This window comes from Phodopus roborovskii, unplaced genomic scaffold, assembly GCF_943737965.1.
Source record: "Phodopus roborovskii unplaced genomic scaffold, PHOROB, whole genome shotgun sequence".
In the NCBI taxonomy this organism is placed as follows: Eukaryota; Metazoa; Chordata; class Mammalia; order Rodentia; family Cricetidae; genus Phodopus; species Phodopus roborovskii.
The window spans coordinates 53,465,642-53,478,362 of record NW_026126511.1 but is presented as its reverse complement, the minus strand read 5'-3'; the positions used below and the strand labels follow the sequence as shown (position 1 = coordinate 53,478,362).

Here is a 12,721-nt window from a genome sequence, read left to right as displayed (position 1 = left end):
AACCAAGCCTTAACTGACTTAAGCAGAACCACATAGTTCTCTCCTGGGTATGTTCTTAGAGGTGAGAAGAAGCTGGTCAGAGTGACTGGGATGGAGGTGACTGTCATGAAGACCCAGTGAAGTCCCTAGAAATCATGTCAGTGTATCTTAGAACAGCAATGAACCAATTGAGTGCCTCTCCTGCCTGTCTGTTCAGGACACTCAGATGACAAGTGGCAGTTCCAAAGTACAACACACAAAACACAGATGTTTAAGTTCCCCTCAACGCTTTAAGTCTGGAGATGATAAACCTAATGTTTTTTAATGGAAAAAACTGTTAGGTTTATAGAATTGAAATGTCATGGGAACTCTATATTAGGAGAAGCATTTCTCTCCCAGGTTTGTAACATTTTTCTAAAATGCATTTGTCAACCACATTTATCGTCAGGTGCCATTCTCCAAGCACTTTGGTTAGCCAATGTTGTCATTGAACTTGATATGCTCAAATTATATTCATAACAGAGAAACAGAAGAAATGGTTATTTCCTAAGAGTAGTGTTTTAAATATCAGCTGGGCTAGGGTATAGCTCACTTGACTGGCATGCGCAAGGCCTTGAGTGTGATGCTAGTAACACACAGTAAGGGGGACTAACAAATGCTTTTGTGGGGGGAAAAAAACTGTCTAAAGTAAAACCTGACAGGACTTCACTGGGAAAGAATCTAGAAAGCTGTTAAGGAGATGTAGTTGGCTAGGAAAGAAAGCAGTGTAGGGCTGAGGAGCTGGCTCTGAAGATAAAGTACTATCCAGAACCTGTATAAAAGCAGGAAGCATATGCTAGAAAGATGGCTCAGAGGAGGATCTGAGTTCAAGTCCAAACACAACATCACATAGCAGCTCACAACCATCTGTAATTCCTCAGAGTGTCTGATGCCCTCTTCTGCCCTTCAAGGACACCAGAAACACAAGTGTATGGACATACATGCAGACAAAAGACGCATGCACAAAAAATTTAAATAAAAATATTTTAATATAAAAGCAGAATGCAATGGCATGTGTGTCTATAATCCTAGCATGCCCTTGCAGGGAGATAGAAGACAGCTAGGAAAAATCACAGAAGCTTGTGGGGCATCTAGGACTTAAAATACAGTGCCAAAGTAAGATACGAAATGAACATCTAAGTTCCCCTGAAGGTTTTAAGTTGAGTAAACGATAAACTCTAATAAAATTTTTAACTTGGAAAACAACTGAAATGCTATGGGACTTCAATTAACAGAGGCTAAAAGCAAGAGAGATTCTGTTTCAAAATGGAAGGCTAGGACCAAACCCCAGGGTTGTCTGCTGAACTCAACACAGTTACTATGGTACCATGATACACATGTGCCCCCCCACACACACACACACACGCACTAAGGGGGGTGGTTCCTAATTACTTACAAATGCTGGGTGAAGTGTTAGGGAAAGCAGCCAGAGGGAGGTAACAGAATGTTCACTAAGCAAATATTTACCTGCTGCTCTGTAGACATGCAGTGGCAATAAGCCAGCACTGTGACCCTGGGCTCTGCTGTGGAGAGCAGGTGATCATTGTGTGGCTCACAGGTGCTCTCATGCTACAAGGAAAGGTCAGCGACTGAGGGGCACATTCCAGTACAAACTGCAATGTTCCCACTAAGAAAGAAAGTCTTAGCTAACAAATAGGATCACACTTCTGTGAGGGGACGATTGAACGATAGAAAAAAGCCGTGACTGAGGGACTAGACGTGTGTCATAGCAGCTGGAATAGCAAGGACACTCCAGCAGTTAGCTTTTGAGCAGAGGCCTAAGTGTGGAAATGTTAAGTAAGTCTGAATAGCGTATGTATGTGTAAGACCATTAGGCTTTTGCTGTCTGAAGCCGTGTCCCTATGAAATGCCAGTTGAAATAAATGCTCAGGAGCCCAACAAGTATGGCCCCAGGTCCTAAGTGCCTGCCCCCGCTCCCGAAAAACTTGCTCGGAGACAGCCAGGCCAAGAACAGGTGGGGCAGTGCTTAGCAATGCCGGGTGAGCTAGTGCTGCACCTCTGTCCTTCAGATCCCACTTATTAGCTAGCTGTGTCCCCCCCTATGGAATTTGTACACCTTCCAGCTGCTGAGCAACTCACACATGCTGCAGGATGGTGACTTACACACAGGACAGTGCATGTGTTCTCCACGTGTGATGCAACTTTAAATTACGGCAGTGAACTAAGTCTGCTTTGTCTATTTTACACTTCTTTTGCTGTGGTTTGTATTAGTTGTGCTGTGTTCCCCTGTATTTATGTTGTCACTGTCCCAGCTTCTAACTTAACTGGCAGGTCAGTTTTCAGCCAGTCAGTCAGTCAGCACTTGTTATTGAGGCTCCCCTTGCACAGAAACCACTTCAAAGTGATCCATTTAGAGAAACTTTGGGCTGTGCCAAAGCTCCTCACCTTGAGGCCAGGAAGCTGACCTTAGGCAGAGCAATGACCTCAGAAATGCTGGACTGTGTCCATAGATGTGCTGTAACTCCCTGCTTAACTGTCACTACTGAAAATTCTGAGATGAGGAGAACTGTTTGTTGTGTATCCACTGATATACCCATCCAGCCCCATTGGCTAGCTCCAAACCTATGATCACACTTGGTTAAACAGAATGACCTGAATGTAGGAAAAGACTTGTGGGGATGAATGGGGCTTAACAGGAGGAAGGTCAGAGTAGGGGACAAAGGTAATCAGAATGTATCAAATGCACAGAGTTGTCACAGAGCAAATTTGATTAACAAGAAAGTTAAGATGTACCCCACTGTCACAGCTTTAGACTGATATAAGGGATGGAAGGACAGCCAGAGGAGCTTACAGGAGAGAGGCTCTGGAGGGGAGGTAGCACTGGAATAGTAAAGATGAGAGTGCCCTAAGACTAGCATGTGAGAAATGGCTTAGAGCAGTGGCTCTCAACCTGGGGATCACAACCCCATTGGGAGTTGAATGGACCTTTCATGGAGTTCACATGTCAGATATTTACACTATGATTCATAACAGTACCAGATCTACAGTTACGAAGTATCAGGGAAAATAATTTTATGGTTAGGGGTCACCACAACATGAGGAACTATATTAAAGGGTTGCATTAATTAGGAAGGTTGAAAACTTCTGCCTTAGATATTTCCAAGTCCCTCTCTTCAGTGTGAGTCTGACAGATCTGATCCAAAGTAGAGCTTGTAAGACACCTAAATGATTGAACCAAACTGAAGGAAGAAAGATGAGAGTCTTTACACTTTATCCTTGCTCTTTAAAGTTTATCCTTGAGCCATTTATTTCAGCAGTGGCAAGAACTTGAACCAAACTTTTCTCGTCAGAGACCTCAGGCCCAGTGAAAAAGCTCTCCCTTCAGGCCTGTCTTGCCCTCTCTTTCTGACTGATAGATTGTCTCCCCACCCACATCTCTAGCTGGCATTGTCCCATCTTGTCCTCTTTTCCTGTCCATATTTTAATATGGTTAGAACAGAGCCTTCCTTGTGGTTAGAACTACTGGCTTTTTTATTTATTTGATTATTTTTATGGTACTGAGGATGGAACCCAAGGGCCTCAGTCACGAAGCACAACTGAGCCACATCCCTGCCCAGAAGTTCTTTGAGTAAACCTGGAATTAGGAGGCGGATGGAACTGTCTCCAATGGTGCACATCTGCACCTCACTAGGAGTAGAAGCTACCCATCCAGCACTTGAATGATGGACAGCAGAAGAGGGCAAAAAGTTCCCTGTCTTTGTTGTCTTGGTGCCCTTTCCCTGCTCAGAGGTTGTCCACTTCAGGCCTGGAGCTGACTTTTATACCTGGTTCAGAAACACCTTGCAACTCACCCGTTCCTACTTATTTGCAAATGCTCCTGTGTACCCCAGAGTATTGTTTGCTGTTCCCCATTAATCTACTGAGTCTTGCTTTTCTTGTCCGAATTCCTTTCCAGACCAGAAATCTCAACTTTGACAGACATGGTAAAGTAGAGCATTGCTCAGATGGGGCTGGGAGGAGCACATTAAAGTATGTGTCAAAATGCAGAACCATGAAATGGTACTTCAGGGCAAGTTGGCTTTGGAGTGCTGGTTATAAAGCAAAGATGCTGCTGAAATGGTGCTGCATCCGTGGCTGAGCTGCTTCCCATGTCATCACTGGCTCCCTTCTCTGAAAGAAAAGTGTTGCTCTGGGGAGCTCTACTGATGCAAGCTTGGTTTTTTTTTTGTTTGTTTGTTTGTTTGTTTTTTGTTTTTGTTTTGTTTTTGTTTTTGTTTTGTTTTTTGGGTTTTGTTTTTGGGTTTTTTTGGGGGGGTTTTTTTGGGTTTTTTTTTTTTTTTTTTTTTTTTGGAATTAGACATGTGGTACTACTATGCCTATAACCACATTTCCAGTATGGACCCTGTAAGGTTTTGTCTGTGATGTTCTGTAATTGTAGGAAATAAGAAGTTAGATACAGGGACACAGTATAAAGTGACTAAAGTGCCAAAGTATTTGCTACCTGCTGCCTTTTGTCAATCGTGTTCTAAAGTTTCCTAGACTTTCTTGGTCTTGGGATGCTTAGATTCCTGGTGCAAATAAAAAGTAATTAAGAGAAAGATTCCTTTCCCTCATGTGCTGGAGCTTAGGAACTTACCTTCTTCAGAAGCCCAACATTTAATTACTAGCAAGAAAGATTATAATTAAAACAAAGCTAGATGGAATTTTTTGGGGCTCTGGTCAATTTCATTAAAACAACACATTTGGAAGAGAGCCTCTTAATTACACTAGCTACATGATTACATGATTTAGTATTAAGTATTGTGTGTGTGTGTGTGTGTGTGTGTGTGTGTGTGTGTGTGTGAGAGAGAGAGAGAGAGAGAGAGAGAGGAGAGAGAGAGAATAATATTCTGGACATCACAGAGCCTTGAACATGCTGAACAAATTCTCCTCCTCTTAGCTGTACTCCCAGCCCTTTGTTTTTTCATGATAGAGTTTCTTCATCAAGCTTAGGCTGGCCTTGAACTTGCTTCATGTTTCCACAGCTCGTATTTTTTAAGTGTGCACCACATACCTGCCTAAAGTTGTAAGCTTGAATGAATAGAAGATAAAATTGGAATGACTTACTCTGAATTGAACTCATAAATGTAACTTCAGCAAACCCTTACGGAAGAATCTATAAATTTTTATGTAAAAATTTATTGCATTATACTTATTGTATGTAGTATGGGGGCTTCATAAAGATATTTACATACTGGTATATCATACACTTTGAACATACTCATTTTTCTCTCCTTCCTCTATTCTCAGTTTTCCAATGTTGACTTTCATCTTCATGGTATATATGCAAACAAGTGATTTTATGTGTCTGTATAAGTGAGAGAAAACAGGTGATTTTGTCTTTCTGATTCGACTGTTTTGCTTAGTATGGAGATCTCCAGTTGCATCCATTTTCTTCTAGCAAACAATGTACTTCATTCTTCACTATGACTAAGTGAAACTCCACGTAGGAGGTTGGGGAACATTTATAGCTTAATTGGTAGAGTCCTCGCCTACTATGCAGAAAACTCTGGATTCAGTCACCACAACAACATAATCCAGGTGTGATGACACATGCCTGTCATCCTAGCACTAGGGAAGTAGATCAGAATTTCAAGGTCATCCTTGAAAAACTATCTCAAAAAAATCCACGGTGTTAGAGATCCCCTTTGTTACTTATGCTTGTGTTAACATTATTTTATTGTGTGTTTGTCGGGTAGAAAGGTAGATATTTTGAAAGCTGAAAAGCCCTTGCTGGCTGTACAGTCAGGGGTGCTTTATCTTGAAGGCTGAAGAGCCCTTTGAGCTAAATTAGTTCGGGAAGGCAATACTCTTGTGCCCTTCTCCAGGGGAGCTTGGAATGAGAACTCTGCCAAGCTTCTTGGGAAGATAAAAGAGGTTTGAATATCCAGATAAAGACAATTTGCTGAGACAAACAGCTCCCTGGGTGACCAGGTGAATTTCAGGTGAACCGGGAGAAATAGGGGATGGTGCTGAGAGTTCTCCCCCAGGGAAAGTCTACCTGCACCCAGAGACTCTGGAAGCCACCTGAGTGATTAGCTGTGTTCCTACAGTAGGAACACAGAGGGGATCTCCCTTGCTAGGACAGCCCCTGCAATCCACACCACAGGGTTAGCTGGGAAGGGCACAGAGGAGAGAAACAAATAGGAGTCCAGAGGCAGCTCTGGGGAACCCAGCGGGAGGGAGGAGAGGTGACAGTTATGGGGCTGAGGAGCGATGGCATGGCTCAGAATTCAAAAGGAGTCTAAGCAGACATAGCAGGCTGCATGGGAGTGAGGAAGTGAAGGAGATGTCTTCTCTAAACCCATGGAAATGAGGCATATTTTTTTCGCTTTATAAGTAGAATTAATAGTAAATACAGCTTTCGGGAAGATTATTTTACTTGCAGAGTGAGTGGAACTAATAAAAACTGAGGGAAATCATGATTTTGGAATTATTCCTATGGAAGGAGGAGTGTTTGAATAAGAAGCTGGTAGTAAAGATGAGGAACTGGCTGTTCAAGAGTCACTGGAAACCAGAAAACCAGCAAACCTTGAATATTAATTTGCTATGGAAAGGAACAAGAGAAAGGGAGCTGAGGAAGACTTCACGAGCTGACAGGCCTCTATGTCACCAACAAAGAAAAGAAAAGCAATTGCTTTTAAAGGTGTGAAGTTAATCAGCCAGCAACATCCAAGCGGGTCTGTATAATAAATGGAATTGTGGGTCAGCGTTGACTAGAAATTCTGGAGACATCGGTGTTAAAACTGCACCTGCTGATGGAGATGTGATGGCTTGCAGGAAGGGAACCAGTTGTGCAACCTGCAGACTTCCCCAAATGTGGTGCCTAGGAAAGGGGCAGTGGTTGCAGGAGTGAGAAGCCAGGAACAAAGGCAGCTTCCCCAGCCCTGGGAGCTTTATTTGCTGCAAGGGGAGGTTGCAGGGACAGTGATTTAATCACACAGTTCCTCACTGATATGAGAAGAGGCAAGACAGCCAAAGGCTGATTCTTGTAGTGTGTAGTTCTTACTGTTGAATAGACAGAATAAGGAATGTAAGCACCCCTTCTATACACCTGCACATACATTCACACCTAGAATTCTACTCTGAAAGACTAGCTGCTAGGGCTGTGCTCTCCTTCCCAGCAGAATTTCTGTAACCAGCTATTGCAGTGTGCTGCTCTAGGGTTGGGAGGAGGAAGGAATCTCAGGAACAAGCCAGAAAATAAGAAGAGCATTTTAGGATGTCGTTTGCATCATGATTGTGCCTGACTTTACAGCTAATATCCACTTATGAGTGGGTCCATACCATGTTTGTCTTTCTGGGTCTGAGTTACCTCACTCGGGATGATTTTTTTTTTTTTTCTAGTTCTATCCAATTTGCCTTCAAATTTCCTGATGTCATCATGTTTAATATCTAAGTAATACTCAAGTGTACCACATTTTCTTTATCCATTCTTTAGTTGAGGGGCATCTATGTCATTTCCCGGTTCCGGCCATTACAAATAATGCTGCTATGAACACAGCTGAACAAGTGTCCTTGTGGTATGCCCGAGAGTGATATAGCTGGGTCTTGAGGTAGATTGATTCCCAATTTTCTGAGAAACATCCATGTAGGGGACATGGGAAGGGGAAGTGGAAGAGATCTCCTGGGTAGATTGGGGTGGGGATGTGAATACATGAGGAACTGGGGTTGTGGGGTGAATGGAGAGGAGAGTAATGAAAGAGATGACTTAATGGAAGGGGGGCATTTCTGGCTCAGGTAGAAACCTGGTACAAGGGAAACTCACAAATCTATAAGGATGACCCCAGCTAAGACTCCTGGCAAAAGTGGATAGGTAGCCTGAACTGACCATCTCCTGTAATCAGATTGGTAACTGCCCCAGTTATCTGTCATCAGAGAGCCCTCACCCAGTAACTGATGAAAACAGATGCAGAGATCCACAGCCAAGCACTGGGCTGGGCCCAGGGAATCCTTTTGAGGAGAGGGGAAAAGGATTGTACAAGCCAGGGAGTTCAAGGTCATCACAGGGAAATTTACAGAAGCAATTGAGCTGCTCATGGGAGTTCACAGACTATGAACCCAGTCCAGGGAGCCTGCATGGGACCAGCCTAGGCCCTCTGCCTATGTGTGATGGTGTTGTGGGTTGCTCTACTTTGGGACTCCAGGCAGTGGGAATGGGGCCTGACCCTAACGCTTGACTGGCTCTTGGCAACCTGTTCCTAATGCTGGGTTGCCTTGCCCAGCCTCAATACAAAGAAAGAAGCTTAGTCCTGCTTCAACTTGATATGCCATGCTTTATTGGCACCCATGGGAGGCCTGGCCATTTGTAAAGGGGGGGGGGCAGAAGGAGTGGGCGGAGGAAAGAACTTCAATTGGGATGTAAAACAAATGAAAAATTTTAATTAATTAAAAAAAAAGAAGAGTGTCTTGCATGTAAATTATGCAGGTGCATTACTTAACTGTCTGGTGTGGGGAGCTCCTGCTGCTAGAGGGTGGGGTGTGGAGACGGTGGTGCATTCACCTACTGCTAGAGAGACTGCAACTATTCTCACTTTGAGTAGTTTCATTTTGCTTCAGAGTAGTACTACCTTTTGAGAACCATCGATTTGTCACCATAAAATGTCTTGATTATACCTTTTTTAATGCTGTGTTAGAGATTCTAGGGTCTCACACATGCTAGGTAAGCACTCTACTTGTCAGTTGTATCACTAGCCCTGTTTACTTTTTTATACAACTTTTGAGCCAAAGGATGGCTCAGCAGGTACAGATACCTGCCACAAAGCCTGGTGACCCAAGTTTAATTCCCGTGACTCACACTGTAGAAGAAAACTGATTGACAACTGGTTCTCTGCCCTACATGTTTGTTGTGGCACACACACACAAACACATACACACACACACACACACACACACACACACAGTGTAATTAATAAAAACCTTCCTGTATATTTGATATAGATTCGGGGTGTTCATTCAGTCCGTTTTGCTACTTGTGTTCTGCCTGAATGTTCTTAGAGCAGTACGTAGCTGGAAAGCAGAGTGATGGACACAGATGTGCTTAGTACACTAAGCAGTGAGTGGCTGAAAAACTGCTTCAATAATTAACCTTAGCAAAACCAAATGAAAGCTTAACATAATAACAACAATACTGGTTAGTTATTTCTTTTGTCTATTTGTTTGTTTGTTTGTTTGTATGAGATGGGGCCACACTGAGCTCACTGGTCTGTAGCTCATGGGTTCAAGTGGTGATCATCCTGCCTTAACCTCCTGAGTAGCTGGGGTTACAGCAGGTACTACCATGCCTGGCTTATGATTGTCCTTTAAGAAGCCTCACAACTCTTCACACCAGTGCTGGGTTTTGATTCCATTTTGGTGAGATATATCTGAAGAGTCAAATAATAGCTTTGGCTTTGTGTCTTGCAGCTGCTAGGTGAGCTGATCCTGGACCGCCACAATTTTGCCATTATGACCAAGTACATCAGCAAGCCAGAGAACCTGAAACTGATGATGAACCTGCTTCGAGACAAAAGCCCTAACATCCAGTTTGAAGCCTTCCATGTCTTTAAGGTAAAAAGCTGGTACCTTGGTATGTTTTTCTCCAACTTTGAAATGGCAAGGTTCATGCTTTTTCCTTTCCTTTACTTTAGAGAAAGTTAAATGACCCTTTTGTTTTGCAAATTTAGATTATATTCTCCCACTAATCTAATTGCAGGAAACCATTACTCAAGTGCTAGCTAGCTACAGCTGGGCAAATCTGCCTCTGGCTTTTACATACAAATTTATAAATTTAAAGAAGTTTGACATCCGCAACAAGCTGTCCTAACTTCAGAGGGTCTGCAGTCCACTACCATACAGTAAGATAAGCAGTTGTTTTCAAATTTAAAATCAATTGGAAATAAACAATGTGTGACCCACCTGGTAAAGGCCTCTTTAGTATTCACTAGAAGCCAAGAGGATGGGAAACCCAGTGTGGCCATGCTTCGTGGAGGCCCTGACACCATACTTAGCAGTTCAGGGCTGGAGAGGCGGCTCATACATTAAGAGCACTTGCTACTCTTCCAGAGGACCCAAGTTCAGATTCCAGCATCCATATGTGGTTTCTGACTATCATCTGTAATTCCCACTCCAGGGTTTTGAGGCCTCTGGTCTCTGAAGGCACCTGCAGTCACATGCACATGCCCATATGCAGACACACATACCTACACATAGCTAAAAATAATCTTAAGAAAAGAAAGGCTTATTTTCCCCTTTAGATTAAATGGAAGGCCTCTGTTTTCTCCAGTCTCCTCTCTGACCCCAAGGAATGTCCTGAGGTTGTACCTGGCTCTAGGACTCATTTGCTACCTCTTTAGAAATGGGGGTCTCTGTTCTAACATTTCTCTCTGCTGAGTAACAAAATCACCTCCCAGAAATTTTAGGTAATCGACTTAAATATATACAGATACAAGGTAAAAGTTATTTGTAATCCCATACTCCTAACCACTATGGAAATAGCTGAGTGGGTTTCCTCAACTGTATTCACATTATACTAATAATTTATATCCCAGTTTTTGCCACATCATGCTGTGACATAAATGAAAATTTGTGCTATGTGTAATTTCAGAATAGTAGGCATCCTACTTCATCATTGGGTATTTTTATCCATAGCCCTGAGCTGTGGATAACTAATTCCATTTCTTACTGCTGTAAGGTATGCTGCAGTTCACACTATGCATCTGGCCAGCTTTTGCCAGTTTCCGGTAGTTTTCTCATAGTTGATGTCTAGAATAGACATAAAAGTTCAATGAACAGCCCGGCGGTGGTGGCACACGCCTTTAGTCCCAGCACTTGGGAGGCAGAGGCAGGCAGATCTCTGAGAGGTCAAGACCAGCCTGGTCTACAAGAGCTAGTTCCAAGACAGCCTCCATAGCCACAGAGAAACCCTGTCTTGAAAAACCAAAAAAAAGAAAGAAAAAAGCTCAATGAAAGCAATTTTGGTCTTAAAGTATATATTCAGGGGACAGAGTTTTTTATCTTTTAGTGGAGAACAGCAATTTTAAGGCTATAGTTCTGACAAACTAAAAACTTAGTGTTCCTGCTACCAGATATTTTCCAAGAAGCCACCAGGGTAATTAAAATGCTAGCTTACAAGTTTCATTTATTTCCACCTGAACAGAATTGATTGATGAGCTGTGTTTTGTTTTGCTTTAAACTTGACTCTGGATTCATGAATTCGCAGTCACGGTCTTACAGTGTGTATTTGGGATGGTGGTCACCTCAGGAGAGTCACAGAGGAAAGGACTGGGGACAAGGGAGGTGTCTAGCAGTTGCACTCTGGTTAAAAGCAGGCCAGGCTGGTGTTGTACAGCGTTTGTGTATCTGAGGTGCCATGTGACATCTTACTCCCTACAGTCCTCTCTGTTAGAACTGTCTCCTGAAAAGTCAACAAACAGAATGAAAGAAAGAATGAATGTGTGGTGCCAGCATCAGAGAGTGGCACACCTGCCTTGGAGCCTCCTGGGCAATGACAGCAGAAAGCTGGGTGCCATGCCACTCATGCCTTCAAGTGTGTACCTGTCATACGATACAAGATGAGGTCCAGTGTCATCTAATTTTGTGCAGAAATGCATGATTATAGAGAGACTAAATGTGTGGCAAAGTAGAAATAGGCTGCTTCTGCCCTCACACAATCCGAATTTGGTTCTGCTAATCGTCAGACTGAGTAGGAACATTTAAAAATAGTTGATCACTGTTTACTTGTGTGCATATGAATTGGGCCTACCCTGCACTTCAGCTTTTTCTTACACTCAAGTATGACTTGTTTACTTCCCAAAAATAATGTTTTGCTACTTAGGAAAGCAAGAGCCCTAGACTTTTTCATTTCTTTATGAACAGCTGCCCTCCCCTCAAGGGGCCCCTTGTAGAGATGCAGAATCTGTGAGCATGCTGCTGGAAATGTTTTGCAGGCTAGCAGTGCCTCTCCCATTATCTGGCTGAATTCAGGGACTCCTGTGCTACAGCATTTGAGGAAGTCCATGGCCCTGGACAGTGCAGCTGCAGCATGGGAAATCCTGGGGTGAAAGTCAGGAGAAGCAGTCTGGGTTCTGCACCAGCAGCAGGCATGGGCATGTCCATCTGCTTTCTTATTTGAAAATGAACTGCTTAAATTAAAAACTAAGTTACTCGATTCTGAGGCCTGTATCTTTGTGTCCATGATGTCCCAGAAAAGCACTTGAGACGCTGTTAGCTGACCTCTCCCCATTCCTTCCCTTTCTGACTTCCCCAGTAACAATGAATGGGCCATGTTGCCATTTCCCACCAAACCATAGGAAGGGTTTACTCTGGGCTTGGGCTCACCCCTAGAGCCACTAGAAATCAAACATAGCCAGTGCCAGGAACAACTGTGCCTACACCATGGTGCACTCGGGACCCAGTTACTATAAGTGGACATTTGCATGAAAACTCCAGGTACAAAAGCCAATCTGACAGTTGAGCAATAAGTTAAGTAGCACCAGGCGTTAGTGGTGCACACCTTTAATCCCAGCACTGGGAAGGCAGAGTCAGGCTGATTTCTGTGAGTTCGAGGCCAGCCTGGTCCACAGAGCTAGTTACAGGGCAGGTTCCAAAGCAATACAGAGAAACCCTGTCTCAGAAAACAAAACAAACAAACAAAAAGTTAAGTAGCACAGTGCCCCCTCAACAGGAGTTGCTTTCCTACCAGTTGCTTTGGAAGGAATGTGGA

At 43.3% G+C, this 12,721-nt stretch overlaps 1 protein-coding gene across 4 annotated transcripts in view; it reads left to right on the top strand.

The window, feature by feature from the left end:
- Cab39l (calcium binding protein 39 like) overlaps positions 1-12,721 on the top strand; it is a 103,925-nt gene that overhangs the window by 84,479 nt on the left and 6,725 nt on the right. For all 4 annotated transcript variants that reach the window (XM_051195592.1, XM_051195594.1, XM_051195595.1 and 1 more), the window contains one exon: positions 9,424-9,567. In XM_051195592.1, coding sequence (XP_051051549.1) covers positions 9,424-9,567 — 144 coding nt within the window. The remainder of the gene's footprint in view (positions 1-9,423; positions 9,568-12,721) is intronic.